This window comes from Rattus norvegicus, chromosome 16 (assembly GCF_021556685.1).
Source record: "Rattus norvegicus strain SHRSP/BbbUtx chromosome 16, alternate assembly SHRSP_T2T, whole genome shotgun sequence".
NCBI classification, from domain to species: Eukaryota; Metazoa; Chordata; class Mammalia; order Rodentia; family Muridae; genus Rattus; species Rattus norvegicus.
Window position 1 is genome coordinate 27,378,234 of NC_141549.1, and position 18,654 is coordinate 27,396,887.

Consider the following 18,654-nt stretch of genomic DNA (forward strand, 5'->3'; position numbering starts at 1 on the left):
GATGGTAGAATACTACTAACCCTGCATCAATGAATCAAAGGTTCCCTCTCCAACATGGGAGAAGACGATGAGGGAGGAAGGAGGAGGAGAGGGACAGCACAGAGAGCAGACAATGGAGCTATCTCTGTCACAAGAAACATCTTAGCTGTGGGTCACAGCCCTGAGCCCTGAGTAGGAAAAGAATTATATTAGGATGGTTGCACAGAGAGCCAAGACACCAAACTCAAAGTAAGGAAAGCCAGCACCAAAGGTGTGTGTAAGCATGGTCCAAGCTAGAGCTACAAAGGTCTTATTTTATGTGTAATTTGCATAAAAATAGAATGGTAGCTCACAAATCATATATATATATGTGTGTGTGTGTGTGTGTGTGTGTGTGTGTGTGTGTGTGTGTGTGTGTAATCTGGAATGGTTGGCACCAGGCATGGTTCAGATTTTAGAGAATTTTAAATACTGAAATATTTACAGATGTTTTACCAGCTGAATCAGAAAATATAAAATCCAAAATGACTTAAAATGAAAAACTTGTGAGCATTGCTTATACTCAAGTTTACATTTTGAGTTTTCCAATTAGGAATACCCAGTCTGAACCTGTTTATTCTGTGTTGTCTGTGTGTTATGCTAAACATCACCCCTGCCTCTGGGTGCTCCCGTCCTCTTTCTCGATGATCCTTAGTGCTTTGATTATTGAGGGTTCCACAGAGCGAAGGGCTCCGTTAAGTATTGTCCTTTCAGTTAGCACAAGGCAAACTGTGGTGACTTCTCATGCAGCTGTGCAAGGGTATGTGCTTGGTGGTAATAGCTGGGTGACAAGTGCAAATCTCAGTTTGGTAGATCTCAGTTTGAGGAGGGTTTTAAATAACTTTTATTTAAAATAGATGTAGTTAAAGGATCTAAAATCTGGTTTATAAGTGTGATGATCTAAGTATGGGCACCCACCCCTGGCTTTTTAAAATTAGTTCTGGGGTGGTTCAAACTCAGTTCCTCTTGCAAACAATCTCTTAGCCCCCAGCAGCCCTATTTCCTTGTACATTTTTATCTTCAAGTTCAACTGTCAACAGCCTTTGCCAGGATTACGCTTAGATGGAGACACTGCTGACACAAAATAACAAAGGCATTTGTCAAGGCTCAGCGGACAACCTGAAGGCCTTTCAAGTGTGTAGATATACCTGTGTGACAACTGGACTCCTGTGTAACTTGGCTGGGTCTCACTTGGACTATATAAAAACGTTGTAGTCTAACTGCTATAGGCATCATTAGAGGCCTGTTTCCTCATGTGGGACTAATTGCCTAAAAGAATTAACAGACTTTGAAGGAACTATTTGATGTTTTCAAAGAAATCCTTTGAGCCTCCAAAGGAATAAATTTTTCCCTCTCTTACTGGCTACAGGAGAAGGCTGTTTTTTTTCCCAACAGGAACTCAGCGGTTTGCCCAGCATCCTTGATATTGGCAAGCAGAGCAGGGTGTCCCCATTTTTGGTACCCTAGGAAGTAGCAAATGCTTCAGAAGAGAACTGATTCCCTCAGTCACCCTTGCTCTCTGCTAGCACACTGTGCCTTTTGAATCTTAAGTCAGGCCTGTTGGATGACTGTGTGAAATGAGGCCACATTGAAAACTCACAGTATAAGAGTCTTTTCTGCACCTCGGAGAGGTCTAAACTTTGAGTGAAATCAAAGAGGCTACAAGACCAGAGCTTAAGATGAAAGAACTCCCACAAGTCAAAAAACAAAGAAGGGAACTTGTCAACGTGTGTGGAGAAGATGTATGCTTCCCACAAAAGAAACAAAGAAGAGTAAGGAAGGAAAGAGAAATGGCTTTATGAGATGCCCTGAAGAGCTGTAGCTCCCCATCAGCCAGCATGTTCCCTCAGAAATTGAGATTAATCAGAGATTAGAAGGTATATGCTCAGCTAATGTGAGGCTTAAGAAGAATAAGAGGTGGAATGGGAAATATGGCATAAATCAAACTGAAAAGCTTCTCTCTTAATTTGTTGATCATTGCTAATTTTTCTCTGTCTACCTTTAGGGCAAATAAAATATATTTTCAAGTGGGGACAGGTGGGGCTGAGAACAGGAAGGATCCTGTATGAGAGGACAGAGGGATGGAGGTGAGAGTACTGGGAGAGATGACGAGACTTGTGGGACAATGGGAGGCAATGTAGAAATCTAGCATACTAGAAACTCCCTGCAGTCTATGAGGGTGACCTTAGCAAAGTTTTCTGATAATAACTGGCCATTTTCTGTAACGAGGCAAGGCTTCTAGTAGTGGGATGGGGGCAACACCCCAAACACAAAACCTTCGACTTGCAATCTGTCCCTGATGGCAAGATGTGCTGAAGTAATAATGATAGCCCACAACTTGTGGGAGTAACTGACCAATGACTGGTAACTTGAGGGTCATATCATGAAAGAGAGCCCACACCTGACACAGCCAGGACCAGATGCCGCCTAGCTCATAGACCTAGGATAAAACCAAACACAACTGGCAAAAACAAAGTCAATGGAATGATTCCTAATGATAATCTGCTATACTCATAGATTGGGGCCTAGCCTAACTGGCATCACAGAGGCTTCATCCAGCAGCTGATGGAAACAGATGTGGACACCCTCAGCCAAACATTAGGCAGAGTTTGGGAGTACAGCAGAGAGGGGGTGGGAAGGACTTTAGGAGTCAGAAGAGTGAAGGACAAAAAACACAAAACATGGCCCACAGAGTCAAATAACCAGGGCTCCTAGGGGCCCACAGAGACTGAAATGATAATCATGGAGTGTGTGTGGTTCTGCACTAGTTCCTCTGAATATATGTTATGGTTGTATAGCTTGGTGTTCTTATGGGACTCTTAGCAATGGGAAAAGTGCCTGCTCTTGGAATCCTTTGTCTCCACCTGGATTGTCTTATTCAGCTTTGGTATAAGGGTTTGTGCCTAGTCTTATTGTAACTTGTTATGGTGTGTTTGGTTGATATCCCTGGGAAGACTGTTCTTTTCTAAAGGGAAACTGAGGAGGTGGATCTGGATGAGAAAGAGGATGTGGGGTGACTGGGAGAAATAAAGGGAGGAGAGGCTATAATCAGAAGGCAAAGTATGAGAGATTATGTGTGTATGTATAGCATATACATGTGTGTATATGAATACATATATAAAATATGTGTGTATATGAATAAATAAGTAAATGGAATGTATAATAGGAGAATATATATGGAAAAACACTCACAATGCCAGTGATCCTAGGGAAGAAAGTAGGCCTGGATGAGAAAGTGGGCCCTGAGGCAGTTCTGTCAAGCTAATCTTAAGGAGCATTTACTTAAAGCTGAGCCAGATGGTGGAACTACATCTTTAGCCTTACAGGTGACACTCAGTGACACTCAGTGACACTCAGTGACATGGGGCCCAACACAGGTAGAAGGCAACAAGAACAAACTTCTTCCTGTTTCTCTTCCTTCCCGATATGCCTTATTTCACCCGAACTGATGGGAGAAGGGAGAGTAAACATGAGACGGAACATACATGTAGGCTTTACTATGTGCCATGCACTGTTGGGACCTATTGATACAAGCTTCATCTTTTAGGTGGTGGTGGTGAAGGTTGAAGCCCGGGCCTTGCCATGTGCTAAGCAAGAATTCTATCACTGCGCTACATCAACGATTCACTAAGTAATGAAAACTGGCCTTGAATTCACTCTGTAGCCCAGACAAGACTTCAACTAGTGAACTTCCTGCATCAGGCTCTAGATTATTCTCCTAAAATATTATTTTGTGGAGTGAATGAGATATGGAAAGATAAAATAGTTTTTCCAAGTACAACCATGGAGCCAGAATTTTAACCTGATCTTTTGGCCTTGATTTTGGCACATATTTTTGAGGTTTTTAGTCAAACTGCTTAGAGATAAGAAGATGAGAGACCAAATATGATGCATGCCTGCACTACCAAATACTTTGAGTATTGTCTTAATGTTCTGAAAGCTTCAAGGTGGGTAGTCGGCACATGGTCCTAGCCCCATTTTCTCCCAAGATACAGTTATAAAACACTGGTTGTTTCATCTGAAATCACTATCATTTCAAAGAGATAATTTTAATGCACATTTTAAGATAAATAAATGGTAATGTTCATATTCTAATGTTATTATAAAATATATATAATTACAATAAAGAACACATCCTTATATCAGACTTAGTAAACATTCCTAGTAGTCTTTTTTCAATTCTTCTAAATATATAGTTTTGTATCTAATATAATAAACATTCCCTGTGGTTTTATGAGGGTTTCATAATGAACTTTTAGGCTGATGGGTTTATCTCTCTTTTGGAATATTAATTATATTTTGAGTTTTCTAATCCCAGAATGTAGAGATCTAATGTAAAACTTAAAGACATTTGAGGGAGATCTTGGTTATAGAAAGATACTGGCTCTTCTGAACCAACCTTTGCTTCTTTTGCTCCACAGGGATCTACCGAACAGAAAGGGATAAAGGCACTTTGTATGAGCTGACCTTCAAAGGGGACCACAAGCATGAATTCCAACGACTTGTCCTATTTCGACCTTTTGGCCCCATCATGAAAGTGAAGAAGGAAAAGCTCAACATGGCCAACACACTTATCAACGTTATCGTGCCCCTAGCGAGGAGGGTGGACAAGTTCCGGCACTTCATGCAGAACTTCAGGTTGGTTTGTTTGCAGGGCGCCCTGCCCATTTCCTGACATTGTGCTATTTGCTTTTATTTCCCATGTCATGTACAAGAGATCCTTTTTCTCTGCCGTTCTACTCAGTTTTTTTTTTCCATATGAAATTTGTCATTTGTTTTTTGCCTCTTCCTAAAGCAATTAGAAAGTCCTCGCTTGGGTGCGTTCTCCTTAGAAGGAACATGTTGGAAGGGTGGGTGGGCTGTCAACAGCAACTACAATGATAAACCAGGGCTGCACCTGTTCCTTCAGCGCTGACTTGACAAACAAGGGCAGCACGTACCCCTTTCAGTTATGACGTGGGCCTGGGCTCATCAGCTGAAAGTGAAATTCTCAGAGGCAAAAAGATAAGACTCAAAAACCATCAGGAACAGGCAGGATCTGGCTAGGGGTGAGAAAATCCACATCAGTGATGACCCTGGGCAAGCAAGAGGCCCTGGCTCAGCAGTAGACTGACTTCATTTGCCATCTGGGATGGAGTGAGTCACAGTCTAATTCTTATTCTAAGCTGCATACCCTAAGAGACTAAACTTAAAACTGTGGTAGGAAGATGTCAGGGAGTCATTCATTGTAGGTACTCAGTAGGTGAACTTCTATTCAAGAGTGTACTGATGGGGTTGATACATACAAGACTGGAAACGCTCTTCTGAGGCTCAGCGGATCTCATTATCTTCCATGTATAAAATTCACATACAGGCTGATGGTAACCAAATAAATGGCTTAATCACCTTATTTTAGAGAAGCCAGATTATTTTATCCAATTATAAATTTTGAAACACTTAACTGATTCTTTAAATCTCATACCATTAACTTTATATTATTAAAAGGCAGTGCTGTCCAGTAGGAGAATGTGGTGGGGAGCTCTCAAAATTCTAGCTCGTGAGCACAAGCACGATCATTCGTAGTAAAGTTACTTGTCACAGGATGAAATCATCTGTGAAGACCTTGGAGGTTATCTGGTAATGAAAGATGGAGACTACATCCAAGAACCAGGGGCTACAAAGGATACTACATACAAAGACAGATAGTCAGTCACTCATGGCAGAAGCTGACCAAGTTATCTGCTGTACAGTCAAGGAGTTCCTGAGTGTGTGGAAGGCTATAAAAAACTGAAATATGAAGTCATGAGTACCCAGAGTATTTAATTCTATGTAGGCATGTGGAAAAATATGATGTTTCTGATCAGAATCTAAAAGGAATTATGCCAAACATAATGGTAGAATAAATGACCAAGAATACCAGGAAAAGGTAATTTTTCACACCCAAATTTAAAGTCTAACCAATGAGGCCAAATGGGTTAGATGGAAACCCCCGAACAATTCAGTCTGTTTCCAAGATGATAGATAGCTTTCTTCAAACCAATGGCAAGGCGCCATTAGTGCAGACAACATCATAGAACTCTCTGAACATGGAGAAATCAAGCTCATCCCCCCATAGAGCCTTCATCTCTATGTGCTAGCTTCTTTGGTACAGGAAGGTACTCTGCACACTACTGAAAGAGAAACTTAAGCATCAACCTCTTTGATCAATCTCTTTGATCTACAATGATGTTCTGCCTGCAGGATACACTATGATACCCTTTGCATCTTCAAAATGGAACATCTAAGCTCTGGTTGACACTGAAAACTATACTCTGGATGATTTTATACCATTTGTCTATTTGTATTTTGTATCATACTTACTCAGTGTTTTAGATTTTGTTTCAGAATTCAGGACTCAGGAGGTAAAAACTCTTTCTGCACAAGCTTGCTGGCCTGAGTTTACCCCTGGAGTCCTTGTAATAGTTGAAGAAAAGTAAGTCTACAGAGAAGTCCTCTGGCCTGCACGCTCTCATTGTGGAAAGCATAACCACATACATAAAATAGCATGAAATAAAATTGTTTAAAAATTCAATAAAAGGTTATTTTGAAGTTTCTAATTTAAGATGGATTCTTAGTTTATAGAAGTGGATACATGGTTCTGCAAGATCTTTGAGCAGCGGAGAACAGAACAAGGAATAGATTATTGTTAAAGTGACCTACAGCTAACCACTATTTACATTAATTCAGTGCCATTTCACATGACCTTTCTTAGGCTAGTTCATCAATTCTACATAATTTACTATTACATGAAACATCTTATATGTCCTATTTTTAATGAATTAAAATATATCTTCCTTAAATTTATAGCAGATAGTCTGAGGATGCTAGAAGGAACCGCTGGGGTTCTGGCAAAAATGTCCTCACTCTGAGAGGTATTAGTTTCTAAGAAATTTTTCTGATGTTAAAAAGTTATTCACAGAACCGACTATGATTAGAATTACAATGTTCTCTAATCATATTTTAGCATGAGATGAACTGATTAAGGAATTACAGTGAGGAGAGAAAATCTGCACATTCCGTACTCTCCCCTACCCCCATGATTCATCACCTCTCCATTTAGTCACCTGTCTTTTTACCTAGTTGGGGAATGCAACCTTCAATTCTTCTTTTTTAAAAGGAAAATTCTGTATTCAGGTGGATTTGATGTATTCGTCTTGTATTCTTAAAATAGCAGCCCCATTCCACAGTTCTTAGATGGTTGTGTTAATGGGTAAGAAACACAAGGACAGCCATGCATGTTTTACCATGGACTGTCCACCTATCACCTTTGTAGTGTTAGCAGGACAGTTTGGCTGGCCTTAAGGGCTTAGAGTACACCTCACTCAGGACTTTATAGGATTTCTTTTAATGTTGAGTGATGCCATGGAAATGTATTGTGAATCTATAATTTGTCTTTTCTAAAAGTGACCTTTGCCTTGAGGCTAGAAGAGTTCCTCTTTAGTCTTGAATCACAGTAAGTTGATTAGGATATATGTCCTCTATGTAGTAATTGTTCTCTGGCTGTTTGTCAAGAGTCTAGTTTTATGTTGTCTTGTGTTAAAGCATGATGACATTTTGAATGATAATAGCCACTATATTTGAATGATTGCTCCCCGTCTGGTAGAATTGTTTGGGAAGAATTGAGTGGCCTTGTTAGACGAGATGTGTCACTGGAAGTAGACTGTGAGGTTTCAGAAGCCCACAATATTCCTAGCTAGTGATCTCTCTCTGTCTCTCTCTGTCTCTCTCTCTCTGTCTCTCTCTCTCTCTCTCTCTCTCTCTCTCTCTCTCTCTCTCTCTCCCTCTCCCTCTCTCTCTCTCTCCCTCCCTCTCTCTCTCTCTCTCTCTCTCTCTCTCTCTCTGCATCTTGCCTGTGAACCAGGATGTAATCTCTCAACTATTTCTCAAGTTCCAGGCCAGCCTCCCTGCTGCCATGTTCCCCAACATGAAGATCCTGGACTCTAACCCCCCAGAACCATTGGTTCCAAGGAGCTCTTTTTTTTTTAATCTTTATTAACTTGAGTATTTCTTACTTACATTTCGATTGTTATTCCCCTTCCCAGTTTCCGGGCCAACATCCCCTTAACCCCTCTCCCTCTCCTTCTATATGGGTGTTCCCCTCCCCATCCTCCCCCCATTACCACCCTCCTCCCAACAATCACGTTCACTGGGGGTTCAGTCTTGACAGGACCAAGGGCTTCCCCTTCCACTGGTGCTCTTACTAGGATATTCAATGCTACCTATGAGGTCAGAGTCCAGGGTCAGTCCATGTATAGTCTTTAGGTAGTGGCTTAGTCCCTGGAAGCTCTGGTTGCTTGGCATTGTTGTACATATGGGGTCTCGAGCCCCTTCAAGCTCTTCCAGTCCTTTCTCTGATTCCTTCAACGGGGGACCTATTCTCAGTTCAGTGGTTTGCTGCTGGCATTCGCCTCTGTATTTGCTGTATTCTGGGTGTGTCTCTCAGGAGAGATCTACATCCGGTTCCTGTCGGCCTACACCCAGGCTGCCTTGATTATGTTGTCACTTCATAGAAATAGAAAAATAATTAATGCAGGGGTTTTGTCATGTCTGCCTACTTATTCAGGTCTGTGCTACATGAGCACAAATTGTTTATTTCATAAATTATTTCAATTTATTAACATGTCCATTTTTTCTTGTGAGTATGTTGTATAAATATGGCAAAGGTATATATGGTATGTGGGTATATGAGGTGTTTTTGTGTGTTATATGTGTATGATGGCTATGTGTATGATGTGTTGTTTTGTATGTATATGGAGTATGTGCATATTATATGTATGTTATGTGTATATACACAAAATGTATATGTATATTTGTATGTATGTACATGTATGTCTGTCATAACACAGGCCTGAGAGTGTACAGGCAGGTAGATATCTTCATCTATTGCTCAGACTTTATTTTCTTGAGACAGAGTTTCTCATAAAACCAAAAGCTTCCATTCTGGCCTAGGTAGGCTCTTGGGATATGCCTGTCTTGGACCTATAATTCTGGGCTTAGAACTATGTGCAGCCTGTTCCCAGCTTTATGTAGAAACTGGGATTCAAACTAAAGTCCTTACGCTCTCAGAGCAGAAACACTTACCCACCGGGTCATCCACCCAGCCCTTCTCTCTTGTCTTACTGTGTTTATCTTTATCTGCAGGCATTGTGAGCCTTCCTTGAGGTCAGGAATTTATCTTCTATTCTATATCTTTCTAAAATGCTTTTGTTTGTTTTACTCTTGTTTTATTTCCTGAGTACACCCTGTGCCTGGTACTCGTTTAAAAATGAACTGTTTCTTCATTGAATTCATACTTAGTGAAAGTGGAACAATTGTAAGAAAGTTTCCTTTGGTTGAGCCCTATTCTCATTGAGACTATATTTTCTTTTTGCTTTGAATGCCATTCTGGAAAAAAGAAAAATCAATCTGTCTCCCTTCAGCCTTCTTCCCACACCCTCTCTCTTTGTCTTCTTGCCCCGAGGGTTTGGGTGCTGTGCTGTTTCACAATCAAAGGCCTGCCTGAGCTTTTACCTCACGTGAGAGTCATTGTGCCCACCCCAGCTGTATTTTGAGGGCAGAATACTGTTCTGTTGACTTCTGTGATGTGAAAGAGCAGGTGGAAACGAGCTTCGCTGGTTGGGTACAGCCTCTGTTGGAAGTTCTCAGTCGCTGTAGTACCCCTTCTCAGTTGTGGGGTGATATGGAGCTTTACTAGGCCTTCTTCCTATCCATCTGTGTGAGCTGTGTCACTGTTTACACTACAGCTACACAGAGCTTTGACAACTGAGGAGCTTGAGAAATGCTAAACTTTATCACTCGTGTTGTTTTTAACAAGTTTTCCTTGGGATGCCTAGCCAGGTCTGTGATTGGGAAACAATACAAACTCACCAGTCTGCTCGTTTTCTGAACTTCCCAGCAGACAAGGAAAAAAGGGGAAATCGAGGGCTACTGGATATCAGCCTTAGTATTTAGTGAGAAAAAGCTGTTGTTGGGTGAGGCAAGCTTATTTGTAGCAGTAGACCCTCAGGGCTTTCAGTTAATCGGTACTGGATGGCAGGTGAACGATCTTCCTAGCATCAACAATTACAGTGGCATGAATTGGGTATTTCCATCTTCTGATAAAGAATCAAAGCCCTATTGTGCCCATTGAGACCAATATAGGTGATGGTACTCTTGGTGTTGCAGGGCTGTCAGGTGTGACCCCATCTGGGATCCTGGGGTCATGTGGCTAGCACTTAAGAAAGCTCCTTTTTTGGCTGCCATCAGATTGGCCCGAATAGGAAACCTATAGTCCTCATGTGCCATTTCCTTCCCCACGAACATCCTCCCACCACTTGGGACCATGGGGCATCTGGGATTCCCAGGGGAACTTTACAGAAGTCAGGTCATGTTTGCTCGTGCACTCTTGGCCCAGGAGTCATCATCTTAAACTGCCTCCTCTTCTTTGCTTTGGGTAATTGCCTCAGTTTGCCTTTGAAGCTGCCTCACACTTGGCTCTGGCTGCTGAGTTTCTCTCATCTGTGATATGGATTTTAGACTCCTCTGTGCTTTGTTTGATATCAGGAAGACTCACAATAACAAAGCTATAGATCTTCAGATCGTTATCTCTGCCTCTCCCCAGCGGGGTGGGAGGGATTTTAATGGGAAATATGCTTCATGATTTTTTAAACCTTTCTGTTTGTTCCAATTTTGCTTGCTTTTTTATTTTTATTTTGGCTGCTTCCAGCTGGATTGAACTCTCTTTCTTGTCAAATCCCTTTTCAAACTGACTGGATTATATTTGTTTGGATGTTATTTTTCTCCTTCTGCCTCTTCTCATCTTTCTCAGGACATTAGTGATGTTTTAATGTACGATCTGGAAAATAATCTTCTTGGCTCTCTTTAGAGGCTCGCTCACTTCATTTTGGCCTAGAACCTATAAGATACTCTGGAAAATTCAGGGAAAATAACTTAAAGTGGAGATTATAAGAATGTCTAATTGAAATAATCCTTAAGCTAAGCTAATATAGGTGACTGAAAATCTTTCAGCCACCAGGATTGTGACATAGATATATATATATACCCATTTCTTCTGTGCTACTTAAAAGCAATGGATGCTATCAGCATAGTAAATCTCTTTCGGATCCATGTTTTAATACCATTCCTGTGAGCCATTTTGCTGCTCATAAGCCAAAGCTACACCAAGAAGCTTTCATATCTGATGAGCTTCAGAAATGCAATCTTTATTAGTCATGTTGTTTTAATAGTTTTCTTTGGGGACTGTAGAAGACTGCAGGTCATATAGAGATGTCTATTCAAGAGAGTGGAAAATGGTCAACTGGAAAAGGTCGTGTGTTTTCTATGTTTCGATGAGAATCAGGAAAGTTGTTTGATTGCAGGTCCAAATCCGCCATCACTTCTTAACACCCAGATACTAGAATAGTAGAATTATCTGTTGATTCGTGTTGGCACAAGGGTAAGGGAAGGAATGCACCAAACCCAAAACAGAATGTCACAATATAAACAGATGCCAGAGTGTCTAATAACCCTCTCTTCCCTCCGCAGAATAAAATCCATTCCTTACAGTATTCCTAGTTCCTTTATGGCTGTGTGATTTCCATCCTGCTGACCTAAAAAACCATTGGTAGACTGGTTCCTGATAGAGTGTTAATGCATGAAGCACTTCAATTCCTGGGATTTTTTTTCTATTCCTGATATATCTGAGTAGAATCTGTCTTGGAAAAAAAGTAGCAATGAGATTGCTTGTAACTAAACTTTTTCTTAGCTGGGGACGTGTCCTCTGCTCTGCTCATCTGTGTAGAGTTCACTCCCCCATGTTGCTGATCTGAGACAACATCCATCAGTTTTCTTTGTATCCTTCCTGCTCATTGAACTCCACAACTATGGCTATTCCACACTTCACTACATTATTGTTCTCCAGTTATCCTCGTTTTCTTGTAATTTAAACATCTCCTTGCATGTGGGATTTTCACTGGTCAAACCTGCAACCTGCATAGTCAGAAGTAAAGCTGGACTGTTATCCCCTTGGAGGAGTCAAACATGATAGCCCTTGGTTAATCTTTCTCCAAGGAAAACAAAATGCACCTCATAACCCAGCACTCACTAAATGTGGATCCCTGAATTTGTGTGTTGATCTGATTTATGTTCCTACAACACAGTGTTTACAGATGAGAGTGTATGCAGAGTTGATTAAGGCATCCATGGCGGCTTATGACTATAATCTCAGCCCTGGAGAGGTTGATGGAAAACGAGTAAGCCTGAAGCCAGCCTGGACCACACAAGAAATTCCAGGCTAGTCTGAGCTATAGAATAAGACTACCTGCTCAAAACTAACTAAATAAAATAAAATAAAATAATATGTAAAACAAACAAACAAAAAACCAAAAAGAACAAAAAAAATAGTTTACTTAGGTTTTGGTCTTCAAAAGTTAAGTCTTAGTCCTAACATTGACTTGTTCCTGATGAGGGTATCGTGGTGACTTGAATTAGGGTGAGAACACATCAGACAAGGAGAAACCACAGCATGAAGGAAAGAGCCAGACAGGGCTGTGCTTTCCCAGCTCTCTCCTGCCTTTTCCTTTTCTCTCTCCTCCTCTCCCCTCTCCTTTTCTCTCCTTTCCTCACCTCCCTTTCATCTCTTCTTTTCCCTTCCACTTCCTGTTCCTTAGCCATCTTCCCATAGTCCTCTTCCCCTTCCCCTCCCTCTTTCCCCTCACTTCTCTCAGTCTGAGTCTCAGTCTCTGTATCCCAACCTCTCTCTCTCTCTCTCTCTCTCTCTCTCTCTCTCTCTCTCTCTCTCCCTCCCTCCCTCCCTCCCTTCCTCCTTCCCTCCTTCCCTCCTTCCTTCCCTTCCTCCCCCTCCCTTTCTTTTCTTCTGAGATGGGATCTGGCTTGGATTCCACTTCCCAAATATTGGAATGTCGGGCACATATCAGTACATCTGGGTAATTCCCCACAAAACCACGAGTAATTCCTTCTAATGGCAGTGTCCCCAAATGACTTAATCACCTTACACTAAACCCCACTCCTGATGCCACCACAGAGAACCAAGCTACCACCACATCAATTCTTAAATGAAAACTTCATGCACACCACACTACAGTGCTCCTCCCCCGCCCCTGCACTCCCCAGAGTGCTCAGCATGGGGTATAAAAACTGACAACCCAGCTTTATGACACACAGCTTCCGGCTTTCTCTTATCTAATAGGAGATCACTAATCTCCCATGATTATTCCAGTCTTTTCTAATATTCTCAAATGTAGAAGAACATGTGCTTAGAGCATACTATCAACCCAAGTGTCATAGAACAAGGCCAGCTCCCTGCTTCTGATGACAAGTGAAGCAGCTGCTACTCATGCCTCAGAGGCTGTCGCTGTTTCAGTATGCAACCCCCAACTATGCTTACCCTCTTGCACTGATTCCCCTCAAATCCTGGCAGAGATTGCCAGTGACCCCTCAAGTTTTCCAATTCTATAAAGGAAGCTAAGTGTTGCTTCAGCTCCATATCCCAAGGGTGTCACATGGGATTTCACAAGAATAAGTCTGGAGTATAGGACAGGCACTGGAGGGGTAAATTTTTCTTGAAACCAGTCTTTCTCTCCTGCAGATCAGATGTTATTGCCCAACTGGATTCTTAAGACAGGGCATCAGAACTGGGGACATTTTACATTCCATTCTTAGCAGCCCTAAGTACATTGGCAAAGTGTGGAGATGCTTTTGGTTCTGACTACGGGGTTAGAAGGATGCTCTCTTTGGACACAGTTGGCAGAGGCCTGGAATGGTGCTGAATACCCTTCAGCACAGGACAGATCTCCCCACATAGTTCCAAGCTTAGTTCCCTAGTGACTATGAGAAACTATGTCTCTTTCTATGCCTGAGGGTAAAACACCTCTTATAAACAGGCCTAAAAAGTTCTCTAGCTCAGCAAATCTGTTTGACCATGTCTGACCGACTTCCATATGAGGAACCTAAGTCTTTCCCCGCAATGATTTCCATGTGGAGTTTTGTTGAGGTCTTTTTCTACCCCACATCTTTCTACCCATAGCAAGATACACACTATACACATAGTGCTTAGCAATGAATCCTATAGTGTAAGACTGTCAGATCTGATAGACCCATCCCTCCCATTCCTGAGGTGGCCAGCCCTGGAGACAGATCCTACACTGATTCTGAGGGAACAGTTTGTGTGTGTGTGTGTGTGTGTGTGTGTGTGAGTGTGCGCGCGCGCGTGCCCCTGCACAACTTTCAGAAGTCACTGGAATGTGTGTTTTTACCTCTAAGCCAAGATTTGGGTAATGGTCCCCACACTTCTATAAACAGCTCAGTTCTACAGAACTCAAAGACCATGGAATTGTGACTTTGACTTCTCAGGAGATAAAAAATATAGTTCAGCATAAAGGACTATAACACACGTTTTCTGCCTAAAAATGAATCGTAACACAGTGACTTGGGGAAGAATAAAGTGTTTTATTGAGAAAGCCATCCTAAAAAGGTACAGGCTTTATGATGTAGAAGCAGAATTTTCAGTTTCCAGATTGAGGTCAAGGAATTGGGGCTGCTGACGTAGTGGGAAGTATTCATGGATCTAGTGTGCTCCAGATAGGGGTCGACAAGACCTTCATTCCCTGTGATCATTTATAGTTTCACTGACTACCCTGTCATTATCCTTGAGGACGTGCTCACAGAAGGAGGCCTGTCACCTCAGTAACATAGATAGCATTGTCCAAATACAAATGACTAACAGCATAAAGCTAGAAGTCTATATATGGCATGAGTCAGTCATTTGTTACTTCTTTTTTAACCTTATCTCAGAAACAAAGCGTGTCTGCACACATCCGTCTAGCCACACATATTCCCATAGACTTTTGCCAAGGACAGGGCAGTCAAATGGAAAAGGTTTTGGAAAACACAAAGACCATTCAGACATCAGTAGTGGGACTTGTACAATCTCAGGGAGGAGTGATTTCTTTGTGAGTAGTTTGAGTCCTACCTAGGAGATGGGGAACTTTTTTTCCCCCATCTTTATTAAATTGGGTATTTCTTATTTACATTTCAACTGTTATTCCCTTTCCCAGTTTCCAGGCCAACATCCCCCTAACCCCTCCTATATGGGTGTTCCCCCCATCCTCTCCCCATTACTGCCCTACCCCCAACAATCACATTCACTGGGGGTTCAGTCTTGGCAGGACCAAGGGCTTCCCCTTCCACTGGTGATCTTACTAGAATATTCATTGCTACCTATGCAGTAGAGCCCAGGGTCAGTCCATGTATAGTCTTTGGGTAGTGGCTTAGTCCCTGGAAGCTCCGGTTGGTTGGCATTGTTGTTCATATGGAGTCTCAACCACCTTCAAGCTCTTTCAGTTCTTTCTCTGATTCCTTCAATGGGGATCCCGTTCTCAGTTCAGTGGTTTGCTGCTGGCATTCGCCTATGTATTTGCCATATTCTGGCTGTGTCTCTCAGGAGAGATCTACAGATGGGGAACTTTAAGGGCATGCATGCCAGTCATGCTCGTTGTAGACACTGGTAGAGTGTCTAGCATGTGCTAGATTCTCAACAAATGCTTGTTGACTGAATGAAGAAAGGAATTCACAAATACCCAAAATAGAGGGCTGGAGGCAGATACCCAAGCAAGCTTGGATTTGCCTTTCTGACATCCTAACATGACCATTTAAGGGTTAGGCCTGATCTTTCTCCCTTGATTGAAAACATCAAAGACAGAGGCAGCAAATACTACTGGGAAAAAAACAAACAAACAAAAACCCAGAATGCTTAAATTCAGGCTCATCAGGTGACTCCCTCCTGATTACTGAGAGATCCCCTGCACCCCCTAACACACAGTTTTAAAGCACAACTTCCCCAGCCCCTGGTCTGTGTGCACAATTCCCTTCCACTCTAGTGGAGGAAGCAGAAGCAGTATCTGGCGAGCTTGCCAAAGGAATTTTTTTGCCCAGGGACTTTCTCAGAGACACACGTGAAGCCGGGCTGGGCCTTCCATGCCTGTTGCTTGGTGGCAGGGTGACCTTCCTTACAAATCTCTTCCTTCTTGATCCAACCTTTCTGAACTCTTCCCATCTTCAAAGTCCAAGTCCAGCCTGAGAATTTACCACACTTCCTACATTCTACCCCTCTGATGGCTTGGTTTGAGCTCATTTTGTCTTCCAAGTACACTTTTTGAAGGCAGGAACCATACCTTCTGTTGTTTCTGATGCTTCCTCGCAACTCTAAGAATGTGGCTCTTACTTTTGAAAGTTATAACGAAAAACATCTAGTAATAAATAAATCTCTATAAATAGGGCCAAGATATTTCTGGAGTTTATGACTTAGATTATTGTTTGAATGTTCACAATGGAAGGAGGGTACAGGAAATACCAAAATATCTCAAAATACCATCCTTCCAACAGAATCTCTCTCTCTGTTGGCTCCCAGGACACACCATTTCACATTATACATTATATAGACATGTGTATGTAGATATACTCATGCCTCATAGGCATGTGTGTAGGCCTGTGTATGTAGATACCATACATGCATATACACATAAATATTTATGTATGTTTATATTTACATTTACATGTATGTACACATACAGTCACACACATGTATTTGAAGAGCAAATCCTCAGATGAACCTAGATCGTATTTTTAAAAGAAAAGGATATAGTAACCATCACATAAGCTTTGGTGAGGATTGAACTAAACCAGTCAAGAGCCCAAGACCTGGACCTAAGGGTGCTGAGCCAAGTGGCTGCTTTGTTAGGACCCCGAATCATCAGGTGCTGGGATAATCAGTTGTGCCATTCAGACTCGGCTTCCCTGCCTATAGTGGCATATTGACCTATAACCCAAGATCACAACTGGTGGATTCTGACAGGAGAAACAAGGCTGACAGCTGAGAGCAGAAGAGACAGGCAGTAGTGAGCACAGTGAGAACAGACTCTGGGGAGACAGCTTCAGTGCAACAGCTCATTTAATGGGGGAAACAAAGACTACTTAAAACTTTGTGTGGTGGGAAGGGACTTTCAGGTGAGTGTACATCGTTGGTTGGGACCAGGACGATGGGGATGATTCATTTACATAAGGAGGAATTCCAGGTGCCACATGACCAGTACCTTATGTAAGGGGAGAAGAAGTTTAACTTGGCTACCAAATTATGTGACCTCCTGGAGGGGAACAAAAGTGGGTACACAGTCCAGGACATACAGGCCATCTGGGTCAGGATGAGAGTTCTGGGGTTTGGATATGCCTCAATCCCCCTCTTGCTCTAGGCCTGTTCCACACCCCTATCCCATGGTTTCCTGGCCCCACACAGTTGTAGGAGAGCAATGGGATAGTGGTGGCTTTGTGTACGGAGACATTTGCTGTCCGTGGGTGAAGACTCTATGCAGGAACTGTGGATGTAAGAGAGCTCTCAGTTTTAAGTCAAAGTGTTTTATCCCAGGCTCCCCTTCCCAGAATTTTGTCCCTTCTAGTTGTACAGAAATCGTTTAATCAAAACTTTTAGGCCCAGGGCTGTATATGTCTACTTTATTAGTTCATGAGGAATGAGGTTTCTTCCCACCTACTCCGAAGGGTGGGATACATAGATAGTACTGGTGTTCTCTTAACCTTCCTAATGACATGGGTACTTCTAAGTCCTAAAGCAAAGAATGATGGTTTACTGTGGGTCATTTGGTAATGAAGACTGTTGTTTGTCTCACACAAGGGAAACATCCACAAGCAAAGCTTCTTGTTTTACCCTCTCTGAATATTAGGTTTGTCTTCTATATCTAACAACCAATGTTTTAGACCCCAGAGACTTCCCAGAATCTGTTACAGGACAACTTGAGGCCCACAAGGAGGCCAATCCAGGGGTAGGATGACTCTAAAGTGTCTCCCATCTGATATTTTATTTACCACATTTGCATATTTAAATGTATTTGTTTTCCTGATAAGATAAATAAAAATTGCATGGTCCAACCAAGGTGCCCTTCTCTTCTGTCTTGAGTTTACTTTAAGTCTCTTTTCACTTTATAAAAAATTAAGGAAAAAGAAGGAGGAAATCAGAGGGGAAGCATTGGGTTATGTCTGACTATAAATGTGCAAACAGGACCAGACACACATGTGTTTTATTTTCCAGGGAGATGTGCATCCAACAAGATGGGAGAGTTCATCTTACCGTTGTTTATTTTGGGAAAGAAGAAATGAATGAAGTCAAAGGAATACTTGAAAACACTTCCAAGTAAGTGCCACTTGGCACCATAGCCAAGAGTCACAGCAACCAGGGTGTGTCTGCACATTCAGAACCAGAATCTGCTTAGTTTTACTTAATACTAGATAACCTGGGAAGATAATTGTTGACCAGGTATGGGAAATTTAGAACATTCCCTCTTCAGGAGACCACTCAGTCTGGCCCTGGTCTTATTTGTGTCAGGGTGACAACTTTGACAGTAGACATAAACTGCCCTGTATGGTAAAGGTATGGAACCCAGCCTTCTGGGAGCTCATGCATAACTGATGGCAGCTTCTCTCAGCACCTCAGGTTTGGGCCTCTCATATTTTCATAGTCTGATTTAGGGGGAACGCAACTGTGCAATGAGCTCCTACTTAGCCACTGCTTGACGGTCTAAGAGCAATACTCAGGCTCAAATCTCATCCACAGGG

General features: G+C 42.1%; 1 protein-coding gene across 13 annotated transcripts in view; it reads left to right on the forward strand.

Moving 5' to 3' along the window:
* The window catches only part of Csgalnact1 (chondroitin sulfate N-acetylgalactosaminyltransferase 1), a 342,493-nt gene that overhangs the window by 292,829 nt on the left and 31,010 nt on the right, over positions 1-18,654 (forward strand). For all 13 annotated transcript variants that reach the window (NM_001436648.1, NM_001436645.1, NM_001436646.1 and 10 more), the window contains 2 exon segments: positions 4,440-4,656; positions 18,131-18,232. In NM_001436648.1, coding sequence (NP_001423577.1) covers positions 4,440-4,656; positions 18,131-18,232 — 319 coding nt within the window.